The 18,670-nt window shown below is 38.2% G+C and overlaps 1 protein-coding gene across 6 annotated transcripts in view; it reads right to left on the bottom strand.

Annotated features, from left to right (window-relative positions):
- The window catches only part of FKBP15 (FKBP prolyl isomerase family member 15), a 61,594-nt gene that overhangs the window by 18,151 nt on the left and 24,773 nt on the right, over positions 1-18,670 (bottom strand). For 4 of the 6 annotated variants that reach the window (XM_063649804.1, XM_063649805.1, XM_063649808.1 and 1 more), the window contains 12 exons: positions 18,335-18,433; positions 15,619-15,768; positions 14,659-14,727; positions 12,737-12,883; positions 10,129-10,271; positions 9,597-9,654; positions 6,582-6,689; positions 4,492-4,594; positions 3,897-4,003; positions 2,353-2,467; positions 799-908; positions 402-509 (listed from right to left, as the gene is read on the bottom strand). In XM_063649804.1, the coding sequence (XP_063505874.1) occupies positions 402-509; positions 799-908; positions 2,353-2,467; positions 3,897-4,003; positions 4,492-4,594; positions 6,582-6,689; positions 9,597-9,654; positions 10,129-10,271; positions 12,737-12,883; positions 14,659-14,727; positions 15,619-15,768; positions 18,335-18,433 (1,317 nt within the window). The remainder of the gene's footprint in view (positions 1-401; positions 510-798; positions 909-2,352; positions 2,468-3,896; positions 4,004-4,491; positions 4,595-6,581; positions 6,690-9,596; positions 9,655-10,128; positions 10,272-12,736; positions 12,884-14,658; positions 14,728-15,618; positions 15,769-18,334; positions 18,434-18,670) is intronic. The other 2 variants (XM_063649807.1, XM_063649806.1) reach the window with 1 other exon arrangement.

Raw genomic sequence — 18,670 nt, forward strand, 5'->3', positions numbered from 1 at the left:
AAGTGCCAGATAGAAGAGAATCAACTTGAACTGACAGGTGACATCGTTAACATATTTTGAGACAAAACACTAGAACTTATGTCCACATGTATGTTAAAACAACACATCAGATTATACCTGATGGATACAAATCACTGGGTCCAATGCATTGAGTGAATAAATGGCTAAAAAAAGAAGTGAAATTCTGAAGTATGGTCAAAAAAGCAATGTTTCCTTCAGAATATATAGTGATAAGTCACTTGGACAGAATTAAGCCATAATGGATTTTCTAGAATTGTCTAACCCAGTGTAGCGTTTATCACAGGCTATTTCTGGGGTGGAGGTGTTAAAGAGTAGTACCTCCGAGAAGAGAGGATGGGTAAGACCTTCAGCCTGAGTGGTATGTTCTTAATCACCCTCACCTGAATGATTCGCTGGATGTTGCTCATAATCATGCTTGTTTCCATTGTAACTGACATGCTAGGAATAAGCATGGAATTGCCAGCACTATGTTTCTGTAACTCTTCAACCTACAAAAGGGATACCAGAAAGACCTTGTGAGAAATTATAAAATGAAGAAATACAATTTACCTAAGATTTGACCCTGTTGTTAAGGGGGTTAATGAGTTCCTGGGACAATCTCTAACTGCAAGTTAGAGTTTTCTCCTACTAACCGGATCCCAACATAATTATAACTATCCTTGTAGGGAAATAACCTCTCACTACTACCAATACAGGAAACCGGAGTTTACCTATAGCTCTGGCTGCTCCCTGTTTACATCCCCACTTTCAACATCACCCCAACCCTGACTCAGTCACCTTAGTCATGAGATGATCCATTTTATCAGCCACTTTGCTGACTGCCATTCGAATTTCAGTGTTATGTTGCCGGGCTTCAGTCATGAGAAATGAAGCCATATCACCTGATCCTAAACAGATATAAGCCAAAAAGAAACTTATGAAACTGGAGCAGAGGAAACTGTATGAAGAAAAGCCAGTAGCTCTTCCAGTAAAGAAAGAAATTAATACTTCCATACACTAGGAAATGCTATAGGTGACTCCACCCTGTCAGGAGAAGATATATGGGAGAGAGTAGAGGCAAAAGGGCTTCAAAGTAAACAACTAAGCCATGTTCCTGCAAAATGCATCAAGGGCTACATCTGGTCCAAGGGCACAAATATGCCCACTTTGCACTGCCACAGCACTGGCAGCTCAGATTGCTTTTCCGTTCATCCAACTGTATGTCAAGCATTGTACCAGGTACCAGGAATATAGCAGTAAACAAAACACAGCTTCTGCCCTTGGTGAGCTCTCAGTCTGGCTGGGAGACTGACATGTAAAAAATCATTACAAGAGAGTGTATTAAGTGCAAAACAATGGACCATATACTAGGTATAAAAGTAGCACAGAGAAAAGCACGATTAACTCTTTGGTGACACGCGTACAGAGTTGTGTTTGTGGGAAGAGAGGAAAGAAGGACAGAGAATAGTCAGGGAAGGCTTCAGAGGAAGATGACAGTTTTGATGGATGAAAAAGCATATCCCAGATGGAGAAGGGCAGAGCTTCCAGATAAAGGCTGCATCCAGGAAATCCTGACCAGTCCAGAACCACAAATTATGTTGCAGGACATACTGGCCTCTTCCTACCACTGTCCTAATACTAAATCTGATTACTAAACAGAAGACTAACAAACAGCAGAACAAGGCAGGATTTCATCATAGCAGTTTACACTTTATTTTGGTTTGATTTTTTTACATTAGATACTCACATTTGTACATGCATACAAAATATCTGAAAAGTTACCCAAGTAACTGTTAACAATAGTTTCCCAAGGTCAGGGGGTTTATGGAGGGGAAGGACAGTAACTTTTCACTTTACACACTTTTGTACTGCTTGACTTTTTTTATAAAAGTCTCTTATTTTCATAATTTTAAAATGTTAACAGAGTAGCTTTCATTAGAGATACTAAACACCTATAGTATTCAACTTTCTCCCAATTTCCTCCAATGTTTTGCTCTTTTACTATTTTCTCTAAACTCTAGCTACTCTAACAGAGGAATTAAAAGGGCCAGGGGAGAAAATCCAAGGAACAAAACACAGAATGTGGACACAAGGAAACACTGGGGGATGATGGAACTGTTCTAAAATAGGATTTAGTGATGAAGGCACAACTCTGCAAATTTACTAAAAAACTTTTGAATTGTACATTTAAAATGAATGAATGTATGGAATATATATTATATCTCAACAAAGCTGTTAAAAAAGAGAAGAAACAATGAGTAGAGAGTTGTTGGCGTGAAAATGAAAGAGGAGCAAGAAGAGGGAAAGCACAGCAAGAGCAGAAGATGAGAAACTGAGGGAATTACTCCCTACCTTGGAAATGGGGAGGCTGAGAGAGCGGTGCTGGGTACAAAGGCCGAACGGGCTGCAGCTGGGAGGTGACGGCAGATGCCTGGGGATAAGTGTAGGCTTGCATACCTGCATAGGGCTGAGAAACTGACAAGTTACCACTGGTTGATAGAACATTCATGTCTTTCTTTTTTGTTCACATTTTTCTTTGGCGGAATAAAGTGGATGAGCTGGGAGGAGACTCAAACTTACTGAAGCTAGAGATGGGTGAGATCTGGGTTTGACGGCGGGTAAGGACTGCAGCAGAAAAGTTATCTATGTATCCCAGGGGAAACCAGTCACTAAACTTCTACCCAGAAACTGAATAAAGTGTATCTTAGGTCACTACTGAGTCATCTGGTGAGATGATTTAATTAAGCAGGGATTCATTCCCCACTATCAGGTCTATTGTCTAAGAGGTTTTTAGATTAATAAACTCTGCTTAGCTTCCATTGAGTTCAAAGAAGAAGTGCTCACTGAGATTCCAAACCAAATCTGCCAATTTCCAAGGATGCCTCTCCCCTGCTAGATTCTGAAGCTAATCCGCAAGACCAAGAGTTCTCATGTTCCTTTGAGCCTCGGTCACCTTAACTGTAAGAGGAAGATAATAATATCACTTCATAGGGCTGTTGTGTGGACTAAATGAAGTGAGATAGGTAAAGTTCTGAAAAGCTAGTAAGTTACAGGCCTGACAGATAGTAAGCGCTCAATAAACAGCAGCTTTTATTTTAATGAGGATAGTAATTCTTCCTTGAAATAAGGAAGTCTAGCTCATTTCCAGGGATAGATATAACTACTCATCCACTTAAAAAAAATTCTTAGTCTACAGGATAGTAATTCTCCACGGAGGAGAGAAGGGACGGGGAGAAAGAGGGCAACAGTGGGACTTTTTCCAGTTTCGAGACTCCCCATGTTAATGAGGCATAGCCTATCCACCATCACTCCCACACCTCCATTAAGCATCACCAAGCAGTGAGCAGCTATTATCAGTGACAATATGCCTTATCCACCAAGTGTGTTGAGGCAGAAGAAAGGGTCTGCTACCCCTGGCAAACAGGCTGCTGCCACTGTCTTCTGTGATAACAGGAAAAAAGCCTTCTTTGAGAAAAGTTTACTAGATAGCAGAGTCCAGCTACATTTTCCACATGGTTCCACTTTTAAACCATACCATTCTGCTGAATATACTGCAGAATGTTAGCCTGCCAACTTTTAGTAGAAAAGAATACAGAAGAACGTGAATATACACACTTCAACTGGATATGTGTGAAAAGAAAAGGAAACAAACATTGATTGGATCTTTACTACGTTTTACTAGGGGCTCTACTTGTTCTTGCATTTAATCTTTATGACACTGGAACGTAGGTAATCCTTTGCCTGGTTTAGAGATGAGAAAGTGGTAACCAAGGAAGGGAAAAAAATTACAAACTCTGGGGAACTGCTACTGTATGAAATGTACAGGAAGAAGAAAAGAGACTGACCAGAACCACGGCAAATTATAGGATATAATTAATACAGTTATAAAACGTTACCTGAAAGGATTGGGCATTTCCAGATACAGCTGAGTGGGAATCAAGAGATGAAACTTGCATTAAGGCAGCAGAAGGTGCCTGGAGCCCAGAAACAGATGGCTGAGGTGCTGAGATAAAGGGAGACATTTTCACTGTTATCCACCCTTGCTTCTTGGTGTGAGTCTAGACTAGCACCTTACATACCATCATGCTTCAGACTCAACTATTTTCCTTGCCTAGTCTCCCTACACTTAGCTCTACTGCAATCTCAGGAATGAGCCAGTGGAAGGAAACTGGGTGCTCTCATATGCTTCTGACTCAGCCCTAGGATCCCATCCGACAGGAAGTGCAGAACACACCCAGGGAGATGTCTTAATAGCTGAGTGCAGATTTCCAAAACTGACAGTGCAACATAGCAGAAGCCACAACCAGCAGCCAGGTCCATCTCTGGGTGTGAAAATGCCTTACCCAGGGACAAACTGACAAGCGTCACACTCTTACATTTACACTTTAGTCCTCAGTACTGAAACAATGCAGCCTAACAGTTTAAGGAACAGTGACAATAATTTTCGTGCTGACCCATTCAAGGCCACAGAGCCTCAGAGAGGTTCCTTACCCTGTGAGGTCATCTGTGGTAACGCTGGATGGGCCGGCTGAAGAGAGGGCTGGACGGACGGAGTCACCACAGGCTGCCCACCTCCTCGCAGAGCATTCACATCCTGAAACAGGAACGAGCGTTTGGGTTACTCTGTACGGGGTCCCTCATTGAAGACTGAGGCTGACTGTCTGCCCTAAACCTGCTTCCAACACAGGATTTCTAGGCAAAGAAGAGGAAGGAAAGGTAAGCAGAAGGCCAAGAGTTGAGGGTGTGGGTTGTGGAGAAAAAGCACTCTGCTATGGAATAAAGTAAGAGTCCTTCTCCCTGTAATCATATTGAATGAGTAAATCTAGTTAATTTCCACAAATATTCTCAGAGGTTGATGTTCTATTTTCTGAAGCAGCTAAACTAACCACTCTTCAGAATATATCATTTTCCAAACCAGTAACTACCTTAAGACAAATCTAATCTATTCCCACAAAAAAGGTGGTCTTTTGCAAGAAATAATCCAGCCTCTTCGCTTCTTACAAATCATCCCCATAGGCCTCAAGGTACTCAATGAAAATCAGATAACGTAGGATTCACTGCACCTGATTAACATGCTGTTTTTGGATAATATAGTTTTAGGATGTTTTTCCAACATTCTTTCTTTTCATAAAACCAAAGCTTTTCATAAAATCAAAGCTATAACTCTAAACAAAGTTATTCTACCTCCTGCTTCATCTAAGAAACGGAAAATCTTGAGGCCCAATATACAGTGACTGTAATCTGCTATGCTATAGTTCAAAGACCAAAGTTTCAGACATTCTTTTACTTTAGAACTTCACCTTGTCCCCTTATATTCTCTTCTAGAAAAACATCCCAGTTTTAGATTTCTACAGCTCTTAACCAACCTAAATGTTTAACAACAGAGTGAAAGGAATTATAATAAAATGATATAATAGAACACTGGGTTTCCTTTAAACCACTTTATTTACTTAAATTATTTATGTTAACGTAAATGTTTATGATATAACATTAGGTTTAAAAATCAGGTTACAAAGCAATGTATAAAGATGAATGCCCTTTTTGTTCAATATGTTTCTTTTCTATAATTTTAAATTATTCTAAAATGAATAAGTAGCACATAAAATTTTTAATAAAAATATTCTTATTTACACTGCATTTCCAGACCAGAAAAAAATTAATCCTATAACAATAGGCCTCAGAAATCCTATCTTCCTTTAAGATGTTAAATCTATGTAGAGCTTTTTCAGGAAGAAATAAAACAAAAATGTAAAATATAAAGTATATTCCAGAAAAAATTGTTTCAAGACCATCACCCTTTCCTTGTTTTCTGTCAAAGTAAAAGAATACTAAAAATCAATCTAAGTTATATATTTCACTTCAATTGAGAAAGGACGATTATATTCAATAAAGAACTAACCACTAGAAAAGAATTAAGTTAAAATTAAGTTACTTCAAAGCATACACCAAATTCCAAATGGATTAAAAATTTAGATCTAATTATAAAATATTGATAAATATCTTTAAAAATACATGTGATATTTATAATCTGAAAGTGGAGAGGCTTTCTAAGCATAATGTCAAAAGCAAATAACAAGGGGAGAAAATTGACAGACTTGAATTCAATAAAATTATTGAACTTCTAAATAGAAAACAAACACAAGAATACCACATACAAAGTCAAAAGACATACTAGTTGGAGCTTTAGTGATAGGCAACATCAGTGAGAAGACCAACATTTCCCAAAAGAATCTAAACATTCACTCAATAAATATGAATTGAACACCTGCTATGGATTGGGCATCATGCTGCCCAGAGAGTGATCTTTAGTAACAACAGAGATTCCAGTAAAGAAGGCTAAATTAACTACTGAAAACTGCCCAGTTCTTGTAAAAGATCTACAAAATTGCTTCCATCTCTCAGGGAAGTACTAATCACAGTAGAAACACATGTACCAATACCAATCTGTATCATTTTGCATATTAGCCCTCTAAATAGTGATTCTGCCTTAGAGGCAGAAAAAACAATCACTCCAACCAAATGAAAAGAAAGATGATGGCAACATCTGTACTATTCATTCTAATACAGCCAGGGGGACATACTTCGATTTCTGAATCATTGGAATCCAGCTGTGGTGGAAGGATGGGCAGCATGGGCTGGCCCATTTTAGCCATCCGAGAGATCAACTTGGCTTTGACTGCATCGGGACTCTAAAAAGAGAGGAAAGTCACAAAAATCACTGTGATCAAGGCTCATCACCTTCAGGCAGTTCTATCCCTTTGGCTCTTGTATCAAATCCTTCAACAAATCCCCCTACCATATCTATTTTAAAACATTTCCTCTAGAAAATGAGAAAGATTTCTTGCATAGAAGTATACATGGATCACAATTAATAGCAGTAAAAATCATTCCCTCTATCTTTGGAATGGACAAAGTGGTTTCACATATATTGCCTCATTTCAATCAAGTCTCCCCAGCAGGCATAATTAGTCTCATTTTACAGATGAAAAACTAAAGTAGAGATGTTAAGAAAGGGAGGCATTTTAGGTGACAGTACCCTCACTCAAAAGCCTGAAGCAATTTGGTAGATATTCAGAAGAGATCTGTGGAGAAAAGGAAACAGGAGCTCTTTGTTTTAACTTCAGGTTCATTTAACTATGACTTGGCATTAACTACCCACTAGACCCTGTGCTAGAAGCTTCCATTAACTGATCCAAAATTTCAGAATGGCAAGTGAGTACAGCTGAAGGTGCACAACATGAGCTATTGGGTGTAGAAGGAAATGATCATAACCTCCATTTTTATTATTATTATTATTTTTTTTTTTTTTTGAGATGGGGTCTCTATCACCCAGGTTGGAGTGCAGTGGCGTGATCTTGGCTCACTGCAACTTCCATTTCCCAGATTTAAGAGGTCTTCCCACCCCAGCCTCCCAAGTAGCTGGGACCACAGGCGCTAATTTTTTGTATTTTTGATCGAGAAAGGGCTTCACCATGTTGCCCAGGCTGTATTTTTATTATTTCTAAGCTATCAATGTAAGACATTGAGTTTGCTTACAGGGACTGGTGGTACTTTATGTACATAATTTGTCAATAAACATATACTGGGAGTGTGTGCTTATTTTTTCTTAACTGATGATATATCCAAAAAAAGTTGGATACATCAGGAAAGGACTAGTTATATAAACCATATGCACACAATGGAATATTGTGATATGCAGATTAAAATGAGGAAGCTCTCTATACACCAACATGAAAAGATTCTGCATTATATATATATATAATATAAATTGTATATATATAGTTATATGGAAAAGGCAAGGTGCATTACATACAGAGTATGCTACTTTGTGTGTGTGAAAGGAGGGAGGTATAAAATATACATTTCTACTTGCGTGCACCTGCATAAAGAAACACTGAAAGAATATATAAGAAACTAATAAAAGCAGTTACCTAAGGGGTGTGAGATGGAATAGGGTAGATAAGGACAGGAATAGGAGTGAGTCCTCACAATGTAGATCTTGTTATATAGTTTTGATAACTGTGCCATATAAATGTAATTACCTATTCAAAACAAAAGATAAAAACTAAAATGGAAAAGAAAAAGAAAAAGAAAGGTGGTTAATTTCATGTTATGTGAATTTTGCCTCCATTAAAAAAAACAAATTTGTTTAAAAAAAAAAGAGAAGAAAAATAGTTTGAGGCCATTAGTCTGCTAGAAGTTACTATAGCCTTAGAAATAGGTAACAAGAGTTGTTATGACTACAGAGTACAATGGAACCAATATTGGACCATTTTTGTGACTGTTCAAAGATCTGAGATAATAATTATTCTTAAATTTTCTTCTGATTCTTTGATTTAACCTTCCGGGTTTAGGAGATCACTTCAAAACAATTATTTGCTTAATAATTCCTGTTGGATTGAATATAAACAAGTAAACTAGGGTTGCAGAGATATTAGCACCAATTTCACTCCATGCAACTATTCTGTTTCCCAGTGCAGTAGGTGAAGGCCACAGGGCTTCAGAATTTGAAGTGCCTCGGCCACTGTCTGGTCCACAGGCAGCAAACTCAGAAGCCTTCACAGACCACGCAGGCCAGCAGCAAACTACCATACGCATCCCTCTTAAAGGCATTCAAATCCGGATTTTACTAAAACAGCATGCTGGCACTCTCATCTTACAATTGGGGAAACACAGAGGCTCAGTGACCTGCTCAAAGTCCATCAGCTGGTGAATTAGTACAGAGCTCCTCTGTGAGAATGAAAGTATAAAGATATGTAATGTTAGCAATACTTATGATAATAATAAGAGCTAATGTTTACTGAGCGCTTACAATATGCCAGACACAATACTAAAAACTCCATAGGCATTATTTTATTTACAAGTCATAAAAATCTCTTTGAGATGGGCAGTATCTCCATTTTACACATGAGGAAATAAACATGAAGCTTAGAGAAGCTAAATTAAGGTCACAGAAAGCAAGCAGAAGAGAGCTTCTAGAATTAACCACTAACACAATCCTCTGAATAAATAATATTTCTAAAATTGAAGTGCACCTTAACTGAGAGAGGCTCCTCCCTCAGTTGAACACCAGTATCCTAATAATAATCACGGTGACCACTTATTAAAGACACACTGAACACAGGCTCTGAACTCAGCACTTTACAAATTATCTCTAATCCTCACAAAAACTGTAAAAAGAGACTATGAGTTCCTTTTAACTAATGAAGAAGCTGAGGATCACAGAAGTTAGACAATTTTCTCAAGGCCACGTGCTTATAAGAATCAAGATTTGAATCCCTATGCAGAAGCTGAGGCTAACTTACACTGACTCCCAAGTAAGGGGAAATGAACAAAGTAACCATTGATTTAGCCTAGAAACTTTTTAGCCTCTTAACTTTTTTTTTCTCTAACCTACCTATCCTAAGCACATAAAACCTCAGCACACTAGGATTGAGGGAAAAAACTTTTTTTTTTTAAAGGAGAGACGAGGCCTCACTATGTTGCCTAGGCTGGTCTTGAACTCTTGCACTGTAGTGATCCTCCTGCCTCAGCTTCGAAAAGTGTTAGGATTACAGGTGTGAACCACCATGCCTGGCCAAGACTCTTATACTTACTGTATTTATTGCAAGTTGTTCACTGAGGGAGTTAGATTTGGTACGAAGAGCTGGCTCCCTGAAAGCAAATAGACCATATTCCAAGATTGAAAACAAAATCCAGAATCACAAGTCCAAATTATATTGGATAAGCAAATTGTTTTTTTAAACCTGTGCCAATTTAATGACTGTGAAACAGAATTTTAACTCTTCTTTCGTTTGCATAATCTTTGAATGCTAGTAAAGATGAACAACTTTCCATCCAAATGCTTATATTTACATTTTTTCCATGAGTATATAATTTTGTATTTATGCCCTTTGCTTAGTTTTCTTCCAGAATTTTGTAAGTATTCTGAGTTAGTGCTTTTGCAGCCTACGAATATTAAACCTTTGTCAGAAAAATCTGATACAAGTATCTTCCCCATTTCCCTGATCCCATTTTTTCCAGTTATTTAAAATTATTTTAGTTTTTAACTATATCTCTATTTCTGAACCCCTCTAAGAATCATTTTTATGAGCCATAAAAGAGCTTGATACAACTGCAGTATCTTACCCTGATTTGAAAGGTATTGATGTGGGTAGTGACACAACAGGATCAGCAGAGAGGTTGTCAGCACCAGGGATAGGAGACGGAGCTGCAGAATCACGGGAACTAACACTGTGACCATCAGAGCCAGAATCTCTGGCAAACTTCACCTAGGGAAAGAGTCATCGCAGGTGGAATAGGCTACAAATACCCTTCCCCTTTCACCCTCCTTTCATTTTACTTATTCTTCCTTACACAAGCCATTACCTGTTCATTGTAGGCAAATCAGAAAATGTAACTCAGCCAAAAAGACAAAGGTAGCAATCACCTGCAATCCAACTACCATTATATTATCTGTGTCTGTATATACCTTTTACAAAACTGGGCCATGCTGTTTTGTAACTTGTTTTGTTCACTCACTGACATGTTAACCTATTTCCATATCATTAAATATTAATTTGCAACATTATTTTTAACTACTGAAGAGTATATTTAACTTCAAGGGTCAGCCCTTCACTGCTATGATCTATAGGAAAAAGTCTCCAAAGGATTTTAGGAACTAAAGTCATAAATATCTATGCTATTAAAAAGTATATTTCACCAATTCCTCACTGTTAGACATTCAGCTTATTTCTATCATAAACAATGCTTCCGTGAACAGCTTTGTATGTGTATTTTTTATATAATCTTAAATATTTCCAAACTATAAATTAAATTTTAGTTAAATATTTCCAAACTATAAATTAGTTAAAATTGTTGGATAAAAGGTATGCTCATTTTGAAAGCTTTTAACCCATTTATGCCGAGTGTTCCATTATTGGAACACTAAGCTTGTGGGAGTTATTTATATCCTACTGCTCAAGGTCATCACCAAGGTCTGATTTTTCACAAAAAAAATTTGCAACCTCCAGCATAAATGGGTTACCATTAAATTTCACACCAGAAAGAGTGAACTAGTTTATACACCACAGTAGTGTATAAATCTTTCTGAACACTCTTGCCACATGGGGTATGATTCTCTACCAGCCTTGTGAATTTAATATGCATATCAATTTGTCATTCTTTGATTATTGGTAAAACAGAAAATTTTTTGTTTCACATGCCAGTCATGATAAGACTCAAATTGGTTTGTTATCTATCACCAGCCATGATTTCTTCAAACTCAAAGGAAAATTGACAGAGAATATAAAAGCTGTAAAAAAGAAAAAAGGCAGCAGGGCACATGTCATTGAAAGAGGGCTAGAGTGGCCCAGCAGGATGACAGTGTCCAGTTAGGAACAGTTAAGAAAGCATCACTGAGAAGGGAAGCACATCCTTTCTCTGTGACAGGTATAACAGTCACAATGAAGATGATCATAATATTCCCTATTTGTATTGTATTTTAGAGTTTATAGTAACAAACCCTATCACATTTGAACCTAACAAACAGTATAAAGCCAACAGGATCATTTCGGGCAGGGAACAGGTAGTATTAAGTTGACTAAGCACAATTTGTTGCACAGAAACTATATATATTCATGTTAAATTTTTTACATGGTACAAAAGGTACAGTGACAAAAAGTAAAACTTTCTGAACTCCATTTCCATTCTACAGAAAAAAAATCACTTTTAATGATTTCTTTTAAAGCTTCCAGGAATTTTCTATGAATATATGAGCATATATGTGTGTATTACGTATGTGTGTATACACATATATGTACATATGACTATGTACATGGATATGTATATACGTATACACACACACACACGCACACACACACGCATATGAGACCACACTATCCACAACATTCTGCAACTTGCTTCCTTAACAATAGATTTTTCATATTCTTTAAGAGCTACATAAAAGTCTATGAAAAAAACATAATTTAACCAGTATCTTAATGATGGACATTTAGGTTGTTGCCAATTTTTTGCTATTACTATGTGACAGAGGTAGTCGTAGTAAAACATACACACACACAATCTTTGCATACTTACGTAAAGATATCAAGAGAATAAGTTTGTAGCCATAAAATCACTAAGTAAAAAGTATATACACTGGGCAGTAGTCACTATTTTATAGACAAAATAAAAAGCTTAGTGTGAAGATGTGACTTTTTTTTTTTGAGACAGAGTCTTGCTCTGTCACCCAGACTGGTGTGCAGCGGCATGATCTCAGCTCACTGCAGTCTCCGCCTCCCAGGTTCAAGCAATTCTCCTGCCTCAGCCTCCCAAGTAGCTGGGACTACAGGTGCATGTCACCACGCCTGGCTAATTTTTTCTATTTTTAGTAGAGATGGAGTTTCACCGTGTTAGCCAGGATGGTCTCAATCTCCTCACCTCGTGATCTGCCCACCTCGGCCTCCCAAAGTGCTGGGATTACAGGTGTTAGCCACCGCGCCCGGCCGAAGATGTGACTTTCTTAAAGTCACAACCACTTCTAGACTGAATAGAGAGCCAGGAAGGACATAATACTTTGGTCCTTAGATTTCAAAGCTGTTGCTATTTCTGACTACTCCATTTCTACTTTTTCAAAGAAAAAGAAATGCCTTCAGAACCTGGTTTTCAAGTATCTTCATTTATTTATTCATTTTATGTAACTAGCAAAGAGACAGGCAGAGGACTCATCAAACAAAACACAGACAGTTTCACTCACCCGCCTAACCTCCACCTCGAACACCAGGATCGAGTCCGTTGCTTGAGTCCAGCCTATTACCCCTTCTGAGCCAACAGCACAGGCTGGAGGGATAATAAGCAATCGCTTTCCTCCTTTTTTCATGCCCAGCATTCCATCCTCCCAGCCCTTTAAAAATCAGATAGGAAAAGCTCATTAAACAAGAAGCTCCTCAGAAGACAAAGTGAAGTACAGCAGCAACAGGTTTCATTTATCCACACTTTCAGGTTTACTCAGTGCCTCCAGAGGTCAGGTCTGACTACTGCCCCATGTTGGTATAAGAATATCTAGAATACACCCTCTAAACCTACTTGTAAAAGCAGGCATATCTAGGGTTGCATGAAATATACTTATCTTAGATGATGAGAGAAAATGGGAGGAATAAAAGAACAGCAGTAAGAGAGAAAGAAAAGCTATCACTAAAAAGCATGTTTTCGGCTGGGCACAGTGGCTCATGGCTGTAATCCCAGCACTTTGAGAGGCCGAGATGGGGGATCACCTGAGGTCAGGGGTTCAAGACCAGCCTGGCCAACATGGTGAAACCTCGTCTCTACTAAAAATACAAAAAAATTAGCCAGACGTGGTGGTGCGCTCCTGTAGTCCCACCTACTCAGGAGGCTGAGGCAGGAGAATCGCTTGAACCCAGGAGACAGAGGTTGCAGAGAACTGGGATTGTGCCACTGCACTCCAGCCTGGGCGACAGAGCAAGACTCAGTTTCCCCCCACCAAAAAAGAATGTTTTCTAGGAAGTGTGGAAAGTGCTTTACATGCATGATCTTGTTTAAGCCCCTCCAAAAACTTCATAAGGTTGTCAGGATTATCCCCATTTTACTTCAATAACTGAAGCTCGTGGAGATTAAGTAACTAGCCCAAGATCACACAGTTAGTAAGTTGTTAAGCTAAGATTCAACATTAGATCTGTCTAGGTTCGGTGATCATGACTTAACTGCTATGATCTATGGGAAAAAGTCTCCATAGGATTCTGGGAAAAGCAGTCATGAAATGATGGAGACAACCTTTTTGCCACACAGATGAATGAGTACAGCATAATGCATCATCACTACCATGTCCTGACACCATAATATACCACATGTGTAAAACATTCTTTATTTTATAAAACACCTGCACAGTTAATAAAGAAAAAATTCACAACTTGAACCCAAGTTCTTGGATTCCAACCCCAGTGCTCCTCCGCTGCTGTCACAGTTGCCTCCTACAGTGATTGGAAAGTGCTGATTCAAAGCAACCCAGACAGATGAGATTCAACCCTTTATGATAAGTTTCGAGAAGAAACTGTCTCACTTTTTCCCCTGTTAGGCTATAGGAAGGATGAAATAATATTCTCAGAGTCATAGAATGGAAAAGAAAAGGTCAGGACTACAGAAAACAATTGTAACCATCTTCAATATAGTGTCTCATAGATAAAAATCTCCCAAATGCAATGTAACACATTTTCCCTTTGTATTCTTCATCCAGGCATTTCCAGATGTCAAAAAGATAACCTGATTAGAAATTCCACAGGCCGGACACGGTGGTTCACGCCTGTAATCCCGGCACTTTGGGAAGCCGAGGCGGGTGGATCATCTGACATCGGGAGTTCGAGACCAGCCTGACCAACATGGAGACACTCCATCTCCACTAAAAATACAAAATTAGCTGGGCGTGGTGGCGCATGCCTGTAATCCCAGCTACTAGGGAGGCCGAGGCAGGAGAATCGCTTGAACCCAGGAGGTGGAGGTTGCAATGAGCCAAGATTATGCCATTGCACTCCAGCTTGAACAACAAGAGCGAAACTCCGTCTCAAAAAATAAAAATAAAATAAAAAAAGAAATTCTACAAAATTTAATCTAAGTTAAACCCACTGCAACTGATAAAACCATAAAAAAACACAGTTAAGCCTTTACCTTGATGACTTTTCCTGATCCTAATTTCAAGCGAAGCAACTTATCTTTGTTAGCAGTGGAGTCAAAAACCTGCAATTTGATCGAAGGAAATTAGGCCAGCCAATTTCAAAAATAATAATAACCATTATGATATTCAACTAACTACATACCAGCACAGTACTTCTGGAATAGGGAATGTCAAATATACTGGGAAGATAGTTTCTAAAGGACCTGAAATATTAGACCACATCATAGCTAAAGGGTATTATAATGAATATCTCTGAAACAGTGATTTCCCAGGTTTAGAAAAAAAAACACATTACTACAACTGTGTATTCAAGCATTTTTCATCCACAATACACTTTCAAATAAATTATCTCATTTTGATGCTGACACTAACCCTGCCGAGTAAGCAGAGCAAGATCATTAGCCTCCATTCACAAATGAAAAAAAATAAGAGTATAAATGACTTGATCAAAGTCAAATTAGTATATAATTGGATCTCGAATTCAGATTTTTCTAAACTCATAGTCTAAAGGTCTTTCTCTCATATGATATATTGCTTTTAATGGCTCAATAATATTAAAACACAGTAAGTTCAATGTATTTACAGTATCTACTATAAGAAAAACTATAAGGAGGGTCTAAAAAGAAGTTTTAAGACTTAATCCCATAAGAATATATTCAAGTGTAAAACTGGTATAGGAGGACAAGACATACACATGAACAACTGGCAAAAATAATAGTACTGAGGAAATTGGTTCCCACTTTCCCTAAGTAGAAGTGACAGAGTGGCACTGAGGATCTTTTGCACATTCACATTTCATAATATGCCCCCAAAGCAATTGCAGTGTCTAAAGTGGGGCTCCTAAAATATTTCTATTTGACAACAGCAGCCGTTCACAGTAATAGTATCTTCCCTGGGAATAGCCCTCATGCTATATAAGTTTACAAAAGAACTTGCAGGGTGCATTTTCTTACCTGGCCCAGCACGTGATTCTGAAAGAGCCAGCCAGTATAGGCCACTTCCAAAGAATCTCCAACTTCTACAGCAGGGCCGTCTGCCACAATGAGGTCCTGGGAGAGCACTGCATCCAGGGAAGAGGTACTGTTGCACTTAGCAATGCACACCTGCAAGACAAAATCAAAGCAGCATAAATGTAGTTTAAGCTCAATAAGTACTCATTCCTTTATTGCTACTGCTCTTTCTCAAATAGCTTCATCCACTAACAAAACAGATTACATGTTTAGAAGTAAACCAAACGAAAGCCAGTTATCTTGCCAGGGACCAAAGTGCCTAGGAGTATGGCTTTGTAGTCAGAATGTCTGGGTACAGATCCAGGCACTGCCACTTATTAACTTTGTGACCCTGGCCAAATAATCTCTATGTACCCAAGATGGAGAGGATGCTTCACAAATCTCATAGGATGGTTATGAAAATTAAATGAGCTAACTTAAGTAGAGTACTTGAAAAGGTACCTGGCAAATAATAGTAAGTACTTAATAAACATTAGCTATTGATGATCATACTGATTTACTGTTTCAGTGTTTGGGAACCTAGGAAAGAAAGGGGAGCTTTGAAAAAATGTCAGAAGGCACTTCTAAAGACTGCAGGAGAAAGAAGGGCATTTACAAAATCATGTTGCATTTCCAGAATCCACATCAATACCATCTACAGATTTGGCCATATTATCTTAGGACAAACCTTAGACAAAGGAGTCAGGGGCATCTTTGTGAATAATTATTCTATTCTATTTATGAATAATTATTCTTGGGCTTGTGTTTTAATATTATTAAGCCCTCAAAAGCAATATAGTATGAAAGATCTTTATGAGTTTAGAAAAATGTGGATTCGAGACCCAATTTTATCAGTGTTTTAACATAGTATCCATTAGGAACTTGCTGCTCATTTTCTTTTAAAAAGTTTCAGAGGCTGGGTATGGTGGTTCACACCTGTAATCTCAGCACTTTGGGAGGCTGAGGTGGGTGTATCACAAGGTCAAGAGATTGAGACCATCCTGGCCAACAAGGTGAAACCCTGTCTCTACTAAAAATACAAAAATTAGCTGGGAGTGGTGGTGTGCGCCTGTAGTCCCAGCTACTTGGGAGGATGGGGCAGAAGAATCGCTTGAACCCGGGAGATGGAGGTTGCAGTGAGCCGAGATGGCACCACTGCACTCCAGCCTGGCAACAGAGCAAGACTCTGTCTCAAAAAAAAAAAAAAAAAAAAAAAAGTTTCATTATTGTAATCAAATAAAAACAATGAGGCATCATTTTTTTTTTTTTACCAAGTGAAGAAGATCAAAAGAAAAAAAGGATCATTCTAAATGCTGGCAAAGGTATGATGAGAAAATTGATATAAATGTGAAATAGTACAATCTTTCTGAAAAGCAGTGTGCCAAAGTGTATTAAGAACCTAAAAATATCTGGACCTTTTGACCCAATCACTCACTTACTGAAATAAAGCTTATGGAAATATGTAGGGGGGGAAAAAGGACAGACTTCTATAAAAAATGCTCACCACGGTATCATTTATTGCAGAGACAGAAAACAATCTAAATGCACAACATAAGGTTAATGATTACATCAATTAAGAAACAAATGTTATGGGCTGAATGTTTGTGTCCCCTCCGAATACTTACACTGAAATCCTAATTCCCAGTGTGACAGTATTAGGAGGTGGGGCCTTTGGGAGGTAAGTAAGCCAGGAGGGTGGAGCCCTCATGAATGGGATTAGGGACCTTATTAGAGAGATACCAGAGAACTCTCTCACCCTCTTTCTACTATGTGAGGATACAAGAAGATAGTCTGCAACCCAGAAGAGGGTCTCACTAAAACCCGACTGTGCTGGCACCCTGATCTCAGACTTTCAGCCTCGAGAACCGTGAGAAATAAATTTCTGTTGCTTAACCAGACTACGGTAATTTGTTACGGTAGCTTGAATTGACAACATGCATATTATGTAGCCTTCAAAAATGTTTCCAAATAGTTTTTCATGAGGTAGGAAAAGATGAATTATACATTTTTAAATAAAATAAGCAAGATAAAGAACTATTAAAGGACTGTATCTACTTATGTATATTATGCATAGAAAAAAGGAAATATGTTAATAGTGGTTACTTTGAGTAGTAAGACTATGAGTGATTTTTTTTAATGCTTTTCTAAATTTTCCACAATGAGTATGTAGTAACTTAACTCTCTCTCTTGCTCTATCTCTTTCTCTCTCTTTCTTTCTTTCTTGTACAGATGGGGTTTCACTATGTTGCCCAGGCTGGTCTTGAACTCCTGGGCTCAAGTGATCCACCTGCCTCAGCTTCCCAAAATGCTGGGATTATAGGCATGGCGTGAACCACCACATCCAGCCTAAAACATTCTTTGAAAACACTATTTTTTAAAGATAGTTTTATTTATTCCTTAAGATAATTTATGTAGTAGAAAATTATTTAATATAGTAAGATTACATTTAGTCTTTCTCTGTTAAAAAAGAAAAAGACTAAATTGTCAAGCAGTTTCAGTAAGTATTCCTATTATTTTCCTGAAATCATACAATAGGTTGAAGTGGCAAATTTAGTGGGTTTTTTTATGCTAGTCACTAACAAAACACAGCAGATTATGGGTTTTCTGTATGTTTCCCTAAAATTAAGGGAAATCCAAACAAGTATTCTGGCTTTTCACAGGGAGAGTAAGATGTTATCACCTGCTTATTGAACTCCACAGCAGCCTTTTCCGACTCAAACATGATGGACCAGTTCTGTCTCTGGTCATCATAAAAGGTGCTGTAGTTATTGGGCCGAACCTGGAGAAAGGAGAAATATTAAGATAATTCATCCACAAGCAGTATTATACCAGATAAACATGACTGCCTAAGCTCATAGAGTAGGGTCGTGACTCAGGTGGACCCAAAGAGAAGTATCAGAGATCTTTCTTCTTCCCTCTCACCCTCTACGATTCACCCTTTAGTCCACATTCCCAGAAGGAGCCAAGAGACCTTTCTGAAAGGTTCTGTTAGATACTCACAAGGACATCCAGGGCT

Source organism: Pongo pygmaeus, chromosome 13 (assembly GCF_028885625.2).
Source record: "Pongo pygmaeus isolate AG05252 chromosome 13, NHGRI_mPonPyg2-v2.0_pri, whole genome shotgun sequence".
NCBI lineage: Eukaryota > Metazoa > Chordata > Mammalia > Primates > Hominidae > Pongo > Pongo pygmaeus.